At 43.9% G+C, this 19097-nt stretch overlaps 1 protein-coding gene and 1 long non-coding RNA gene across 2 annotated transcripts in view; one reads left to right on the forward strand and one right to left on the reverse strand.

Annotated features, from left to right (window-relative positions):
* The window catches only part of rbl2 (retinoblastoma-like 2 (p130)), a 221298-nt gene that overhangs the window by 35554 nt on the left and 166647 nt on the right, over positions 1 to 19097 (reverse strand). The window contains exons 14-18 of the mRNA XM_085991425.1: positions 16067 to 16178; positions 11068 to 11346; positions 10222 to 10490; positions 8437 to 8613; positions 7000 to 7071 (exon numbers count right to left, since the gene is read on the reverse strand). Coding sequence (XP_085847551.1) covers positions 7000 to 7071; positions 8437 to 8613; positions 10222 to 10490; positions 11068 to 11346; positions 16067 to 16178 — 909 coding nt within the window. The remainder of the gene's footprint in view (positions 1 to 6999; positions 7072 to 8436; positions 8614 to 10221; positions 10491 to 11067; positions 11347 to 16066; positions 16179 to 19097) is intronic.
* LOC147116465 (uncharacterized) lies at positions 712 to 18586 on the forward strand. Its single transcript, XR_015078812.1, has 3 exons — positions 712 to 1707; positions 3439 to 3583; positions 16417 to 18586. It is a non-coding gene; the product is annotated as an uncharacterized LOC147116465 (long non-coding RNA).

Here is a 19097-nt window from a genome sequence, read left to right on the forward strand (position 1 = left end):
GATCTCATTAAACGGCGGAACAAGCTCGACAGGCTGAATGGCCTGCTCCTGCTCCTATCTATGTTTCTATTTACTGAGAAACGTGTTCATTCTGTATACATTTCAACGGGAAAACAGGTGGTTTCCACTTACAACTCAGACAGAGGTTTCTGCCTCATTAGCATGATTCATAGCCTGCCCTGTAACCGATCCATTACTGAACCAGCAGATCCATTACTGAACCAGCAGATACAAGTACTTTACTACACATGAAGTACTTCCAACACAATTCATTGAGTAGACTGTACTCAAGCTCCTGCCATTACCATGCAATAAATCCAATCCTATAGCACCCTTTTTGACACTTAATGCAAACATATTGCCAGAAGTGTTACTGACTTCTGTACAGCTACATTTTTTTAGCAATTAGGGTCACCGCACACTTTTAACAGTATTTGCTTAAGAGTAATGTTTAAATAAAGGGAATATTTTGCATGCCACAATGGTGACCCCATTGAAAGGCTGCTATTGCACTGGGTACCTCAATTTCTGATTTGTCATTACTGTGTCAGTCATCTAACTGTAGACAGGAAACAAAAGCCTTGAAATTACAACTTGCAATATTACTGTACGAATGTTTAATATATTCATATCAAATTCCATTGCCCACTAGATGTATTAAAATGGTTAAATGAGTTAACTCTCCCCTTCCCCCCCCCCCCCCCCGTTAAAACAGTGGACAAAATAATTTGATATCAATGTGTTAAGCATTCATACAATAATCTTCCACAGTGTCATTTCCAGCCTAAACTCTCCTGATTCCGATCTAGCAGCAATTCCTCTGTACGTGCACAGGAAAACCCAGCTTAAGATTGGCTCACTTTAATAACAACCTGTAAGAATATAAACAGAACAGGACAGAACAGCTAATATGCAGAATTGGTTTTAACTGTGTGCTCGCAAATCCTATATTTTCCCTTCAATGATCCTGATAATATTGGAGAAGGACATTGTACTGTAAGGATAGGCAGATATAGATTATTAAATAACTAAGCTAGTTGGATAATTGTCCAGCAATCTGTTCAAAGATTGAAGGGTCATAAAACACCCAATGGAGTTTGAATCCAGCAGGAAGCCAGACAATGAAAGAAAATGGTATAAAAAGAGATACAGCGTTTCACTCAGTGGGAACTTGACTACCTTCAAGAGCAGGTAGCGTGAACAAACTTGGATAAACCATGCTCACGCTGTCCCGCTAAAAATACTGTACACGTTTAGTTTTAGACGTGGGCTCGTGTGTACTGCTCTGTATTTAACAACCCCTATTTATATTGTAATCTCTCACTTCAGGATTTGGAAACCACTCCAAAAATGAAGTATGCCACCACCACTGATTAGAGTTCTGGGCTGTGTACCCAAGTGTTTCCCACATGAAAGAAAACCACTTCATTCTGATTAAACAAGAACTATTGCTCCCCTTAAGTGAGAAGAGTTTGTTTGAACTGTGTAGCAGGAGGTTTGAATAAGTGCACTACAGGAGGTACATCAGTACTCTATTGGCTAATGATATTCCTCCTCACACACTATGTTTAAAAATTTTCAGTAATTCTTGTGAAACCTGCATGCAAGTTTGTTCTTTTAATTTGTTCTACAAATGTTCCCACAGCTCTGGAGCAGCTCAGCACTTATTACAGATGGAAGATGCTGGGCTAGGCTCTCTCTTAAATCGTAAGTATTTCTGATTGTTACATAGTTCATAGCTACTGTCAGTTTTGTAAAATCAGTTGTTTGTTCCATTGATAGTAAAGGAAACTTGAAACACTGTGAGTTACAGTTTGAATATATAGTTATAAAAATGATTCAATTCACAATTTCTGAAATAAAAATTAACTTTAAAACCCCAGTTTCATACTGATTATAGCAAGTTACATAGAAACATAGAAGGTAGGAGCAGGAGTAGGCCATTCAGCCCTTCGAGCCTGCTCCGCCATTCAATGAGATCATGGCTGATCATCCAAATTCAGTACCCTGTCCCTGCCTTCTCCCCATATCCCTTTAGCATTAAGAAATATATCCAACTCTTTCTTGAATATATTTAAAGACTTGGCCTCAACCGCCTTTTGTGGTAGAGAATTCCACAGGTTCACCACTCTCTGGGTGAAGAAATTCCTCCTCATCTGGCTTACCCCTTATCCTTAGACTATGACCCCTGGTTCTGGACTCTCCGACCATCGGGAATATTCTACTTGCATCTAGTTTGTCCAGACCTGTCAGAATTTTATAAGTTTTGATGAGATCCCCTCTCATTCTTCTAAACTCCAGCGAGTATAAGCCCAATCGACCCAATCTCTCCTCATACGTCATTCCTGCCACCCCAGGGATCAGCCTTGTGAATCTTCGCTGAACTCCTTCCATGGCAAGAACATCCTTCCTCAGATAAGGTGACCAAAACTGCACACAGTACTCAAGGTGTGGTCTCACCAAGGCCCTGTACAACTGCAGCAGGACATCCTTGCTCCTGTACTCAAACCCTTTTGCTATGAAGGCCAACATACCATTTGCCTTCTTCAACGCCTGCTGCACCTGCACGCTTACCTTCAGCGACTGGTGCACAAGGACACCCAGGTCTCGTTGCACTTCCCCTTCTCCCAATCTATTGCCATTCAGATAATAGTCTGCCTTTCTGTTTTTGACACCAAAGTGGATAACCTCGCATTTATCCATGTTATATTGCATCTGCCACGCTTCTGCCCAATCACCCAACCTGTCCAAATCATCCTGGAGTTTCTCGGTATCCTCCTCGCAGCACACACGCCCACCCAGCTTTGTGTCGTCTGCAAACTTGGAGATATTACATCTAGTTCCCTTGTCTAGATCATTAATGTATATTGTGAATAGCTGGGGTCCAAGGACCGATCCCTGCGGTACCCCACTAGTCACTGCCTGCCACACGGAAAAAGACCCGTTAATTCCTACTCTCTGCTTTCTGTCCGCCAACCAGTTCTCTATCCAAGTCAATACCTTGCCCCCAATCCATGTGCCTTAACTTTACACGCTAATCTCTTATGCATTACACATTCAGTCTGGTGTCCTATACAACTATACATATGATAAATGCATTACCTGGATATATTAAAATGTTGAAAATAAAAACAGATGACACAGGCCTAATAACAAAATTATAATATCTTGGGTGCTGCACTTGTATAATTTCAGAGTAGGTTGTACTGATTAAGAAATATAACTATCTTACTTTGTTTAAGTTTGGACCAGGAAAGTTTAAAGGTTCCAAAATGGATACCAACTATTCACTGTCGTATTTCATGGCATTATCAAGTTAATGTCACATAATCATTAAACTATCTAGTTGGGCCGTAAACTGGTTTGAGTCTGGTATCTTCTTCTTCTTCAATGTGGTGTTCAATGGGTAAATAATTTTAGTGCTTTTTATTTTTGAAGATATTGATGCATGTCACTGCACAGGACATGACAATTATACACATTCTACTGCTCTGCTGACACCTGTGTATGACTGTTGGGATATTGGAGAGGTCATTTAGGAAGATGGGCTTAAGTTTAGAAATAGACTTGGATGTTCCTAATGGTAAGGTTGATGTGGTCATCAAGATTCTTTTTTATATGTACATCTGTAGTATTTGGGTTTCAACTTGGCTTGTGATGGGATTGTTTGTGATTATTTTATATTTGAGGATTTTTTTTCACAATGTTTGCAAATGTTGGATTTTGTTGCAGTTTTTTAATATTAGCTGCTTGTATTTTTCAGGTTTTTTTTGGGCATTTTTTTTTTATCCATGAATTGTGACTGTTGAAGAGCGACAGCAGCGGCGTGATACCTGGCTACATGGTACACCTTCATGATGGTTGAAAATAGTCTCCTGAGAAAGTGTTATCGCACTGCTCCTGAGGCCACACCCATTGTTTAAAATGAAAATCTTTTGTTAACATCCAATGGATTCAAATCTGTTTATTTTGGATTTTTAGAGTACCGATCAAGCAATACTGAAAGCGATGATTGTTTCAGAAGTTCCTGTAGTGGTGACACTGTTCGACAGTGGCACCTGCTTTTAGTGTAGTGTGAGCTGGTTGTCCCACTCACTGCTGAGCGCTCTGTTGTCAGGATGATGTAGAGCTTAATTTGTAATATGTAAATGTTTATGCAGAGCTTGACTAACAGCCATCAAATATTAGTGACATCTTTAATGTTAGTAAAGAGCAGACTGATCTGTTTATTAACATTAAAAGCTTCATGGCAATCCAGAGATGGCTCTGCTTCCACAGCAGTCTTTTGTGTTTTCTCACTATCCGGACAGAAAATACAAGAGGAATACCAGGAATAACCAACACGCGATATAAACGTACACACGAGATCGCAATCTTGAGGCCTGAGGGCAGCAAATTGCAATATCATACGCGAGTCTCCCACTGAATCTGGAAGCATTGGTCTGCCTGCCAGTTTGGGTGTGATTATCCTGCACAGTTACATCGCTGTAAAGCTAAAACCATTTTTGCAGCAACTTAAAACGTCCTGCTGTGTAATCGGCATGGTGAATCTATTTACAGGCAGTTATACCCAAGTTTAAGCTGAAAGGTCTTCCTGTTTTGAATCAGAATGACCAATTTTCATTTGCTTTGGCTGAGTTGCTGCTGGCACCAGAGGTTGCAGGTGGCCCACCTGGACTTTTAGTAAATGTGACATTACCACTACCACTACCAGAGGAAAAAGGTCAAAGCCTAGGTTTAAAACAAACACACCCTGAGAAGCTTGCCTACTTTCTGCAGTACAGAATAAAAAGAAATTCATCACAGGAGTGACCTTTCCGTCACAAACAATTATAATGGAGCTGATGATCCTTTAAATTACCTCTTGTGTTCAAAGCAAATATTCCAGTTCTTCCTTATGCCAAATGTTTTAAACATACAGGGCCTTTGGGTTCGATTTAAATAAAATACATACACTATATGGGAGCAACCTGGTGCAGCAATGTATGTAGGTAGGATTACAACTGACATTATTTTCAATAGCAAAATACTGCGGATGCTGGAAATCTGAAATAACAGAAAATGCTGGAAACACTCAGCAGGCCAGGTAGCATCCGTGGAGAGAGAAACAGAGTTAACATTTCGGGTCTGTGACCCTTTATCAGATCTGGAAAAAGTTAGAGATGTAACAGGTTTTAAGCAGGTGCAGAGGCAGGGAAAGGGGGAGGGGAAGAAAGCCTTTATTTTCCATCAACCAGTACCTTAGTATGTGTTACTTATTTGCAATCAATGAGTAAAGGCATTGCTATTTATTACAGAATTGCCAACATAAGAACAGGTCCTTCTACTTGTGATTATTAAATTGTTTGTATTCAATCATCACTGACTTGCGCCAAGCCACTGGGGTGTCTCTTAGAAACTAACCTTTTCTTCTTGAACCTGCTTGACCTCACAAAGGCCCTATCATGTAAGCTGCACCTCCCTGACACCTGTCCGTACATCCCTCATCTTTTTTAAGACATCCAAACGTTCTAAAATCTCATTTTGCCTGCTCTAGGGCTTTTCTTGTTTTCGAGTTGTTTCAACTTGATTCAACAAAACTGAAATGGACGGAGAATGAATTGCAAACATTGGGGGTAATTTTCAACTTCACCACCTGGGTGATGCCTGCCTAATGTAGAACTCGCCCAATTTTCACCTCATTGAAGTCAGTGGCATGAAAGTCGGGCGGGTTCTACAATGGGAATCGGGCGGGTTCTACAATGGGAATCGGGCAGGTTCTACAAAGGGCGGGCGATCCGCCAGATCACTGCCCAGGTGGCGAAGTTGAAAATTGCCCCCGAGTCATTGGAAAATGTTACTGATGCAGAGTTAAATTACAAAGTGGGCAAATTAAAAGTCAACTTACAAAGCAAAAGACAGCGCAAATATACCCTCATACAACCAGAGAGATGATACAAACTTGTATTCATGTGAGCATTATTTACTGCAAACAATAACTTTTAAGGCCCACAATCATTTAATAATTAATGTTGCTACAAAGCAACTTGGCTATTCTTTTTATCTGCAATTTTTTTTACTTTCCATGTTTAAACTACTCTAATAGTTCAAAGTGTTGCCAAAGAATTTTTAACTGTAATAAAATGTATACATGTAAATAACTGAAAGAAGGTTAGTTTTTGTAACATTATTGTATTCAACTCTTCTTGTACAAAAACTGACCATGGCCCTCAAACACAAACTGCCAGAAATTTGTAATTGTTCAATAAATAGGAATAGGAATTACTAGATGAAAAAAGACCATGCTCCATTTAGTTCGCCTTCCACCATCTTGGTAGTCGCGTGATACAATGATAATGTACAGGAAACTTTGTGCTATCCGGAGGTTGAATGTCCGGCAACTTCGATCTAACGGCAGAAATCAGCAGCCGTTTTGGTTAGTTTTTTTTTCTTCTCCCAGCATTCTTTTCACAGGCAGGCTCTGGAAAGCGTCTTTGTAGCTTAGCAACAGCTTCAGAGACGCTTCCAAGCTACTGGGCCAAGTGTTTACAAGCTGTTGCTGAGCAACAGTGTTTGTGGTCAGATACGGCAGGCTCGAGAAAGCGTCTCTGTATCTTAGCAACAGCTTCAGAGACGCTTCCAAGCCACGGGCCGAGTGCTGACAAGCTGTTGCTAAGCAACAGTCTTTGTTGTCAGATACGGAGATGAAAAGCTCCTATCTGATAACATTGAGGCTGGTCTATCCGGAAGTCTTGAGGCAACGGCAGTAGCTCGGCCCCGTGGGTGCCGGATAGCACAAAGTTTCCTGTAGTACTGTAGTTGACTAATCATGGCAATCAATCTCTATCAATTAGTCTACAACAGACCCAGAAATGACACAAGGAAAGCCCAAGTGGTTGAGAGCATTGAGAGCCTTAGGTTCAAAGTCACCATTTTTCTCTCAAGTATGCTACACTTAACACACGTAATGTCTCAAATTACTCATATACTGTAGCCCAAAATGTTCGTAGTAACACTTACATTGCTGCTGGCCTGTGGCTGGGTTCTATAACTACGCATGATGTTCTGGAAGGATCTATCTTCTTTTGTTACCTGAAAATAAAATATTATTTTACACTGATTCAAAGTGTACCACACAGTACTGTTTTTCTAACTCATTGAAGTCAGTGGAAATAAAAATCAGGAGAGATGTAAAACGGGCTGCCAATCCGCTATCACCCTTTTTACACTATCGCACAAAGTCAAAAGTACCTCCCCCTCCTCGAGCAAGCGCAATTGCAGGAAACTCGCATATAAGGTTCTGTAATTTGGGGGTGGGGCTATTATTATGGGTGGAGATGTGTTCGGGCAGAGGGATCGATAAGACGATCGTAAAAATGGAGGTAATTTGGGTGTATTGTACTTAAGCACATAACTCACGACCAAAATTCTGCAATCTTTTAGGCTGCCTATTTGACTTGCGCCCAGGGTACACTTGTCTCTGGGCGCAAATATGCAGAACATTCTAGGCCACTGTGCTTAATGAGCAAGAATGATAGTAAGATGGCGTGATACTTGAATTTTCATACGTAAAGAGGTGTAAGGTTGGCGCTGTCCCTGGGCCCCGATTGTTTACGCTGATTTCTGCTTTTTTTAATCACATTTTTACATTCTACCTTTTGTTAATGAGATTAGCAGGACATTTGGGTGTAAATAGACATCAGCGCCCGACTTTCGGGTGTAAATTTCCAATTACGCCCCCACAGGAAATTCCACTGCAATACATGGTAGCTCTATCCTACACACCCGGGGAAAGGGGAGCGGAGGTCAAGTATGCTTTACTCACAATCTTGATCCTAATCAAACACAACCTGTTGTCGACTGCAGCAAGCTTATTTTCTGCAGTAAATATACTTAAAATGTATTTATTTTTTCCATCAAGAAATTAACAAACATTGGCAGGAAGGCATACAGGATGTATGTCTATTTGGATGGACTTGAAGCTTGGACTTGAGTTCTCATTTTGTGACACCATTTTGTTTTTAATGACAATCTAAAAGATAAGAACTTACATGTTCAACAGTGTCGACAAGGTTGGTCTCTACACTTAAGTCACAAGAACACTAGGCCCACAGATTGGAGGGAGAGGCAACAGATTGGTTGAAGCAAACTTCAAATTGCTATTGAAAATTCGGTTAACAATTTTTTAAAAATACACATACGGCTAACCTTGAAGTAATTAATTATTCACATTTCGCAATCCACTATATCAGAAGCGCAACTACTATAGGGCTTGATATAATGTTCTTCAGAAATACTCACAGCCTTTACAGTGAGTATATTTGTAGATAATAGATAATTAAAATAACATTTTAAAAGGCAAAATTGAAAATTAATGAAAGGAAGTTGAATATATACATCTTCATGCATGTCATTTATTCTAACTTTTCACTGTGTGATAGTCAATGTAGATTTTACCTTGGCCATTATGTAAACAGCACACATCAGCAGCTGATCTAAGTGCCTATCAACCATAAGATCAATGCAGTTGACCAAAGAATATTCAAAGCACGTCCAGATTTTCCTCCTCAAGTCATCAGAAATGTCCAGTTTTACACAGAGGTCCCGCAGACGAACACTTGCCAAATGATAAACCTAGTTAACCAAAAACAAGAACAGAGACAACCATCTGAGACCACACTTTGTTATAAAAATAATTTCAAATTCCCTGCCCCAATGACATCCGACCATATCCAGTCTCCTCCTCTCTGGGCTACCTCGGTGACTGATGAGCTGCAGCCACTTGCAGCCCAGAGCAGCTCTATTCATTTTAATATGCAACATCTCCTGCAATGCCCATCATTAAAGGAACCCTGCACTGTTGCAGATCTTGCCGAATTCAACAACAAGGCGCAAAAATGTGTCCAGTTCTGGCTGGGCTATGTATAGACTGTCCGTAGACACGATAAGAAGAGAATTCAGCAACTAGGCCTAACTTACCATTTTATTTACAATTGATCATTTTTAAATGTTACTTTTCTAAATAGCAGATGGAAAATTACAGGGTGAAAATATTTCCTGTTGGAAAAAAGGTACAAAAATACAAATCCTGACTGCTGTTTCCAGCCTCTCAGATAAATCATTGTCCCTCAGTTTAAAGAACTGCCAATGTGCAATAATGCTTTCACTCTATAACTTTGGCATATTATAACTCGGGCCGGGGGAGGGGGGCATTTGTTTGTTATTTGCACCATAATCATAAACGTATTCTTTGCAAGTGCATTTACAATTTTGCTAGCAAAGGAAATATTTCCCCTGGGGAAATATTTCCCCTGGAAGACCCCAGTTTGAAAGCCGATGATTTACCTGAAGAAATCTAATCTCTGCTGACTCTTAATAATTAAACTGCTTAAATCACCCAATTCCTGGTGGCTATAAATTGAGGGGGCAAAATTCCCCTTGTTTGTGCCTCCGCTGAGAGGCGCTAACGGGGCGCAAATGGCTTTTCGTCCCCCAAGGCGATAACCCCACCTCTCGCAAAATTCTGCGGGAGGTTCGCGACGGCACTACTGGGTATTGCCCCGATCTTCTGTGCCCAGAGATCAGGACGTCATCTCTGGGCGCAGCGCCCCGAGAGAGAAATTCTCCCTCGCGCCCCGCTGTGCAATGTTACCGACTGCTGCAGGGGTCGCAAACAGTGAGGTCAGCGCCATTTAAAGTCGCGGTGGCCGGTTGACATGAAAAAAATCGGCGATTTAAAAAAAAAAAAACATTTTCTGAGCACCGGACACGGGTTGAGTGCCGCAATCGGTCAGCAGCACTCCCACACCCCAGTGCTCCAGCAGATACCAAAAAAAAATTGCACAGTTCACAGCGGGGGGGGGGGGGGGGGGGGGGCCTTTCCTTTAATTGAGGGAAGAGCCCCTGCAACGCGGCAGTGCCACACGTGGCGCTGCTGAGCTCATCGCCCCGGATAGGGACATTCCCCGCCTCTTGTACTCCAAGAGGCCAGTGGAGTGCTTGATTCAGAGCTCCACTTCCCTCTTGGAGCAAAAAATGTGAATTTCTCAAATGTTTGAAAAGGTTAGTGCCTGGCGCTAACTTTTCAAACATTTTTGACTTAGCACCCCAAATGGCCCTCCAGGGGAATTTCTCCCCCTGAGTATTTGATGCTAATACTGGGTATAAGAAGTACTTCTATCCCTAGTGCTGATGTACTTCACCATAATAAAACTTCACTCTCACACCTGTAAAGAAACATACCTTTCTAAAGAACAGAGCTACTGAGCCTGTCTTTTTGGGTCTGCTGCTCGTCGCCACTTGGTGATGGCTTTGTCTTTGTCCTGGGGATTGTTGAATTGGCACCTGTCCAGCAATCTGCACTGCAGTGCCAGCTAACTGGTGATTGCTTAAACTACTGGCAAGGGTCTGGGCAGTAAGGGGTTGAATGGTACTTGCCACAGACTGGGCCTGTCCAGTGACACTGAGCTGAACTGGGATGAAAGTAATGCCTCCAGTTTCATTTGCGATACCTGAAAATTCAAAAGGAAATTAGAGGTTTGCTAAAGGCAAAGCATAGATAAAAAATACCTTTTAACATCTATTCACAATAGTAGTTCAAACAATAATGGTAAACGTCCCAAGAACGGATTTTAGATATTTGAGAAGGGGGTTTACCAAAATAGACAAAAGTACAAAGGACGAGGCGCTCTTTGTTAGCCTTAAATTTCAACTTTAAATCCAAATAAACTTATTTCCTGCAATGTAAAAGTGACAGGAACTCCTCAATTGAAATTTAGCAAAACTAACACAAAGAAATAAGAAAATAAGCTTCCCACTTGGATTTTCTGAGTTAATATTCTTTTTCTGCTGGGCTTACAAACACATTACGCACTTTCTATTTCCTGGAAGCCTTATTCCATCCCTTGTTGATAATATTACAGGTGGAAAATTTTCAAAATTTCCTTTTTTTAAAAATTCATATTTGAAAATGTCCTACAGGATTGACTTGTTAAATTACCTGCAGTCCCACGCTCAAGCTTAAGTATCCATAATAATAGCGAGCAAGACAGGAAGTAAATGCTGCAACTTTATTTATAAATCACTTGCCTTGAACTGGTATCGTAACAGTTTGTCCATTGGTAGCTGTAACAGTCGCAGTTGCCATGGTTACTAAGGTCTGTCCAGGGATGTGTGCAATAGAAACAGTCTCAGCGGTCACATTCTGGACTGGTACAGCGCTAACTGTTTGTTGCTGGGAAATTCTGAGGGAGTTGCTTGAAGACGAGTCTGGGTTGTTGTCACGATCTACAAACAACCTCCTTCTGGCACTACCTGCTGTCGGAGAGCTGTATCGATCATGCAGTGTTGTAGGTGATACAATGGTGTCTAGAAAGAGCAGCAGGAGAGCACGTGAGTAGTAATTGTTGGTAAAACAGATAAAGTGTCTTCAGGCTGAAATTTAGTGATTTTATAAGAAGAAACATTTTCATGTTAGTATTTTTGGCTGGAATTTTCCAGGGTGTCAGCGGGTGGGATCGATGGTGGGTCGGGTCAGGAACCCGCTGTCAACCCGCCGCAACACGCCTTTCCCAATGTCGGGTCTGTCAGCGCTGAGCAGCCCTGACAGGCAGGGGTGGGCGACCCAATTAAACTCATTATAACGTACTTAGCAGTCCCTTAACAGGCTTTTTTAACTTACTTTTTAACTTTAATTTCATGGCCACAGAAACCACGCTGTTCGGGGACCGCGTCTATAAACCTGAGTCAGGAGTTCCGTGGCCATTTCTCCAGCTGATTACTTGACAGCTTCAAATGTACAGTAAAAGCTCCCACCAGACAGAAATCACTTTCCTCAGAAAGAAGCTGTTTCTCAGTCCATTTCCAGCACAGATTCTTGCAGGCTTTCCACTTTCTACTCTCCATCCATTCTCAACTCATTAGAAGAACTCTCTCACCATTGACAGAATGCTTCTATCATCTCTACTTTACCTGCCATCTATTCCATCAACATGGGTGCCGTTTATACTGTCTCACCTCGGTCCTCAGAATCCCACCACGATCAGCCCCAACACCAGCTTCACCAGGCACACCAGCAGCACCAACAACACCAACCTTCTCCGCAATCACCTGATGCTGCACAGGACAGAGGGCTTCAGCACCCGAGTACATTGCTGCCCGGGAGGCCAAAGATGGCCTCATTATGGGCAGATTTACTTCACTTGATGCTGTACACCCTCGCTGCCACATGATGCGCCAGGTTGGCACTACCCACACCAACACCATAAAGCATCCCTACAATGCCCAAGCCATTCCTTTCACACTCACCACCATTGTGGGGGGTACCGTTATGTCTCACCATTCACTGCAACTCACTAAACCACTTCCAAAGGTGCACACAAATCTGTCCAAGAAAGGAAAGTGTTGAAAATAAAGGTTTCAATGTCTGACAGCACATTAACAGAAACTTTACATGAACAGTGGATAAAACACCCAAGTGGCTACCCTTGTTTGTTGTTAGTTGGTATGATTGCATTAGGATGAGGGTGAGTGTGAGGGGTGGCTAGTGAGATGGGGATGTGATAATGTAGCTAGAGAGGGATGGGTGGAGGTGCAAGGTAAGTTGGTGTGATTAAGGATGTGCAGGAGTAGGGTAGGGAAGGTAGAGTGATGGGGATGTGATGAGTGGCACAGCGGGATGAAGGTGAGTGTGGCTTTGTACTAATGTTTTGTGATCTAATGAGATCATTGAAAGGTTTGCGTCACTGCAGCCAGGTCCTCCCGACAACATCCCTGCTTGTGACCTCCTCTGCAATGTGCAACTAGGCTGTTTTGGTCTCCTGGGGAGGTCTCTTCCGCCCATAGGATACAAAGAGGATTCCCTGCGTGCATATGGAGGGAGTCATGAGAGAACCTGGGTGCAGCTCTGCACCTCTGTGCAGTCATTGTTAGTGTTGGTAGCACTTCAATGCTGTAGAACACTGACAGCACAAACGTCAAAAGTAAGGTGGCCATGGTCCCTTTCAGGAAATCGGCTGATGACGCGTCATGAATGACATCACCAGACCCGCTTCTGCTAATTGGCCCGGGAAACGCGCTGGGCGGGCTTAACAAGCCCTATCAACGTAAATTCATTTTAGGTAGCGGGATGGAGCCAGCAGCGGGGCCGCGACCTGCCACTGACATCGCCCACACCGGACCCGCCGAGGTGAGCAAAATCCCGGCCTTTGTAACTGTAATGTGGGATCTCCATCATTGTCCTGGCCAAAATCCAGTAACTCCGTACACACTACCCTGACATCTTCGCGATCTCTGTGGCTCAGTACCGCATCATTTGGTGCACTTGCCTACTGAGCTAACATGAAGAACAACATAAGGGAATTAGCACAGCAGTAAATTTTTATCTTGGGTGCTCAGCATGCAAGTCCACCAAATGATGCTGGAAAAACTCAACAGGCCAGGCAGCATCCGTGGAGAGAGAAACAGAGTTAACGTTTCAGGTCGAAGACCTTTCATCAGAACTGGAAAAAAGCAGGAAACGGAATAGATTTTAAAGCAAGTTTAGGGGCTGGGAAAAGGGGGAGGGGATGAAAGAACAAAAGGGAAGGTCAGTGATAGGATAGAAAGCAGGAGAGATTAAGAGACATTGAGAGACATTAAGATATATTCAAAGCAAGAGGGGGTGGTAATGGGACAGGTTAAGGAGCAAAGGATGGTTCTCCGACACCACCTCCCACCTCCACCTGGACCATGACCCCACTACTGAACATCAAGCCACCGTTTCTAAGACTGTCACTGACCTCACCTCCTCTGGAGATTTTCTCCCCATGGCCACCAACCTCATAGTTCCCCAATCCCGCACAGCCCGCTTCTACCTCCTTTCCAAGATCCACAAACAGAGGACTGCCCTGGTAGACCCATCGTTTCAGCCTGTTCTTGCCCCACGGAACTTATCTCTTCCTATCTCAACACTATTTTTTCTCCCCTTGTCCAGTCTCTTCCCACCTACATCCGCGACTCTTCTGACGGCCTCCGCCACTTTAACAGTTTCCAGTTTCCCGGCTCCAACCGCCCCCTTTTCACCATGGACGTCCAATCCCTCTACACCTCCATCCCCCACCAGGTTGGCCTGTGGGCACTCCGCTTCTTCCTTGAACAGAGGCCCAACCAGTCCCCATCCACCACCACCCTCCTCCGCCTGGCTGAACTTGTTCTCACATTGAACAACTTCTCCTTTGACTCCACTCATTTCCTCCAAATCAAAGGTGTTACTATGGGTACCCGCACGGGTCCTAGCTATGCCTGCCTTTTCGTGGGATATGTGGAACACTCTTTGTTCCAGTCCTACTCGGGTCCCCTCCCTCACCTCTTTTTCCAGTACATTGATGACTGTATCGGTGCTGTCTCCTGCTCTCGCCCTGAACTAGAAAATTTAATTCACTTTGCTTCCAGTTTCCACCCTTCCCTCATCTTCACATGGTCCATCTCCGACTCTTCCCTTCCCTTACTCGACTTCTCCGTCTCCATCTCTGGGGATAGGCTATTGACAAACATTGACTACAAGCCCACAGACTCTCACAGCTACCTGGACTACACTTCCTCCCACCCTGCCTCCTGTATGGACTCTATTCCATTCTCCCAGTTTCTCCGTCTCCGCCGCATCTGCTCCGACGATGCCACCTTCCATACCAGTGCTTCCGACATGTCTTCCTTTTTCCTCAACCGAGGATTCCCCTCTACTGTGGTTGACGCGGCCCTCGACCGTATCCGTTCTATCTCCCGCACTTCTGCCCTCACCCCTGCCCCTCCCTCCCGGAACCACGATAGAGTTCCCCTGGTCCTCACCTTTCACCCCACCAGCCTCCACATTCAACGGCTCATCCTCCACCATTTCCGTCACCTCCAGCGTGATCCCACCACCAAACGCATCTTCCCCTCCCCTTTCAGCATTCCGTAGGGACCACTCCCTCCGCGACACCCTAGTCCACTCCTCTACCACCCCCAGCACCCTTTCTCCTTTGCCCGGCACCTTCCCGTGCAAGCGCAGGAGATGCAACACATGCCCTTATACCTCCCCCCTTCCCACTGTCCAGGGCCCCAAACTCCCCTTCCAGGTGAAACAGCGATTTACTTGTACTTCCTGCAATTTAGTATACTGTATTCGCTGCTCACGATGTGGTCTCCTCTACATTGGGGAGACCTAACGCAGATTGGGTGACCGCTTTGCAGAACATCTCAGTTCAGTCCGTAAGGGGGACCCCGAGCTCCCAGTGGCCTGTCACTTTAATTCACCGCTCCATTCCCATTCAGACCTCACCGTCCTCGGCCTCTTGCACTGTTCCACGGAAGCTCAGCATAAGCTCGAGGAACAGCACCTCATCTTCCGATTAGGCACTTTACAGCCTTCCAGACTCAACATAGAGTTCAACAATTTCAGATCATAACCTTGGCTCCTATCACATATATATATTTTTTTATCCACACTTTTTGTTTGGCCCTTTTTTTTCCCTCCCACATGGCAGCTGTCCTTCATTCTGCCAGCGCAATTCACACTTCATCTAGAGCCATCCTTTGTTCCTTAACCTGTCCCATTACCACCTCCTCTCGCCTTGAATATCTCTTCATGTCTCTCAATGTCTCTGTCTCTTAATCTCTCCTGCTTTCTATCCTATCACTGACCTTCCCTTTTGTTCTTTCATATCCTCCCCCTTTTCCCAGCCCCTAAACTTGCTTTAAAATCTATTACATTTCCTGCTTTTTTCCAGTTCTGACGAAAGGTCTTCGACCTGAAACGTTAACTCTGTTTCTCTCTCCACGGACGCTGCCTGGGCTGCTGAGTTTTTCCAGCGTTTTCTGTTGTTATTTCGGATTTCCAGCATCCGCAGTATTTTGCTATCGCACCAAATGATGCTATTCATTTAAATGAGAGGGGTGGCGGTGACGACATGTGACTTCCTGATATTTGCTTCCTGCACGAGAAGCTCTACACCAGGAGAGTTAAAGATGAAAATTTACCCCATACTGAAGTTTCTAAAGTGCACACATGTGCCTAATCTTACCAGATAGTAAGGCCATAGCTTGTAAATTAGTTTTAAGTCGAGCCACATACCTTTCCTGCCACTCTCAGTGTGAATCTCCTTTAGTCGTGTATGAGTAATGGGAGAGGACATCTCACTGTCCCCAGTGTTCTCCAGATTTTCAAAGTAATGTGGTGGCATCACCTAAAGGAATGTACAAATTCTAAATCAATTCTGTTTGTTGCAACATTTCACCAGTTAGTACTTTGCCCTGGTTACTTCAAATTGTTTTCTGTTAATGAGATAAAATTTTCATTTTTTCCTGAAAAAAATACATTGTGTTGCACTCCATCCATCCCCTTTGTCTGCTGAACTAGGATATAAAGCTATAATTTACTATTTATATGTTCCAATGATATTCCTCTGATCGCCATTTTGACAGAGGAATGAGGCCCAGGAGCGAGGATGAGCCCAGCAGAGAGGTCGAGGCCCAGGAGTGGTGCAGCGTGGACCAGCAGCGGGGTCGGGAGGACAACACTGCAGCCTATGAAACCCAGGCAGAGAGGACCTGCGGGAAGGAGGGAGGAGGACAGTAGGAGTATGTTTGTTTGTGTGTGCTAGGCCGATGTAGCAGAGCCTGGTCTCCAATCGTTTTGGATCCCCTTGCCATTGCACCAAGACCTTGCTCTGTCAAGCCCTTGTGGTAGCTAGTGTGCAAAGGCCACCCCACGTTAAAAGAATTCACGCACAGGCATCTTCCACCCTTTAAAATGAAGTTCAGGACCTGGAATGTCAGGACCCTCGTGGACAACCCCAACAGTGACAGACCGGAACGCCGTACTGCTATCGTTGCCCGGGAGCTCAGACGTTTCGACTCAGACATCGCCGCCCTAAGCGAGACCCGGCGGGCAGAGGAAGGCCAGCTCAAGGAGCAAGGCGGTGGTTACACCTTCTTCTGGAAAGGCAAACCTGAAGAAGAACGCCGCCTCCATGGGGTAGGCTTCGACATAAAAAATGAGCTAGTTGAACGTCTCAGAGACTCCCCTTGTGGAATAAACGAATGCCTCATGACTCTACAGCTCACCCTAGCCAGGAACCAGTGCACTACGGTCATCAGTGCGTACGCCCCAACACTGGAAGCCACAGACGAGACCAAAGAGGAATTCTACTCCAGCCTCGAACAATCTCTGTCTCGAGTCCCAACGGGCGACAAGCTGATCCTCCTTGGCGACTTCAACGCCAGAGTTGGAAAGGACAGAGACCTCTGGGGCGGTGTGATCGGCAGAGAGGGGGTAGAGAAAGCCAACTCCAACGGTACCCTCCTCCTGACAAAATGCGCAAACAGCGGAAGGAGCGCACGTCAACCCAAGCACCCCACCCACCCGCCCCTTCAACCACCGTCTACCCCACCTGTAACAGGGACTGTAAGTCCCACATTGGACTCATCAGTCACCTGAGAACTCATTTTTAGTGTGGAAGCAAGTCATCCTCGGTTCTGAGGGACTGCCTAAGAAGAAGAAGATTCGTATCGTAATAAAGCAAAGATAAATTTCTAGGCTTCAGTCTAATAATCTGTAATGAAAGTTAGTTTAAATAACCTCCTGAAGATAAGCAAGTCACATTTTATTTGTCACAGCTTTAATCAAGTTCATTTTTTTATCAGATGTATATGTGGCTCACCAATATTTCAGAAGTACCTGAAGCCCAAAATGAGACCTCCTTTTGGTATATGAAATTATTAATTGTAATTTTCATGAAGAAATAAATACAATATAGATAACATGCATCATATTGTATTCTTATAATTGAAAAAAGTATCACTTTTTAGTGACTCCTTGTGCACAAAAATCTTTACAACGCCTTGTTTTCCTTAATCTCAGTGTTGAGCTACCTCAGAGCTGAGGTCCATTTTACTTAGTTCTAAAGTTCACTGTGCTTTAACTCTGGAATCTGAGTTTCAATTTGAATGGATATACTGATAGCTGCAAGGATCCGAACTGAAACAAATTCATCAATACATGAACATATGAAAAACAAGGACAAGAAAAGGTTCTGACGAAGGGTCATCGACCTGAAACGTTAACTCTGTTTCTCTCTCCACAGATGCTGCCTGACCTGCTGAGTATTTCCAGCATTTTCTGTTTTTATTTCAAATTTCCAGTATCCGCAGTATTTTGCTTTTGACAAGAAAAGGTCAACTAGTCCTTCAAGCCTTTTCGATCCAGACATGGTGCAGCCTATCCTCTCCCCATCCACAACCCGCAGTAACGCAATCTCCTGGGAGAGGAAAAAACCCAGAGGAGATAAAACCTTCGGCCAACTTAAGAAAGAAAACTCTGTGAAATTCCACTACAATCCCAATGGCAATCAAGCAAGGTCCAGGAGTTTGCAGTAACTAATATCATGAATTACGCCAACCATCATTTACCTTCTATAACTCAAGATGTGCTGTACTCAAGAACTTACCCAGCTTCGTGTTGATGCCCGTAGGGAATCCACTCACTGCATTGTGAAGTACCTTGGGACACCTTTCTACATTAAATGCACTTATAAGTACAAGATGCTGTTGTTATTGTACATTCTGTCAATCTATTTTTGACTCTGCGAACAGAGATGCTTTCTGGCACCTAACTTAGTGTCATTTATGCATATCCTCACTCCTCCCTCTGTATGTAGCTCCAATAACCTATCTACCTGAGCAGAATCTAATCTCTACATTCCTTTAAAAACCTCAATCATATCACTTTGAAGTCCAGTGAAACCACTGCCAGTTCTTTGAACGTATCCTGAAAAATCAATGCCGTAGCACTTTATGACCGTCTTGCAGCAGCCCCTTTAAGTACCGCTGGTTCGGCCGTACAATGCCTGGTACCAATAGGTGGAGCGTGCGCAGTGTAGGAATGGGGCGGTAAGCTCTGCACTTCAATTTTTAGGTGCTACCACCCTGTTCCCTCTGTTCATTGCCAGGCACTATGCTCTGGGTCAGGCAGGATAGACAGGATAAAGAATTTTACCCTGTATTTCTGCTCATTTTTAATTTGCATTCCTCATAATTTTTGTCCTGCTTGTTTAGTGGTTAGGGAGAATTTGGGGAAATAATGCCACCTGTGCTGCACGTGGACA

Source organism: Somniosus microcephalus, chromosome 6 (assembly GCF_052327205.1).
Source record: "Somniosus microcephalus isolate GS21.2 chromosome 6, FLI_Smic_1.0, whole genome shotgun sequence".
Lineage (NCBI taxonomy): Eukaryota > Metazoa > Chordata > Chondrichthyes > Squaliformes > Somniosidae > Somniosus > Somniosus microcephalus.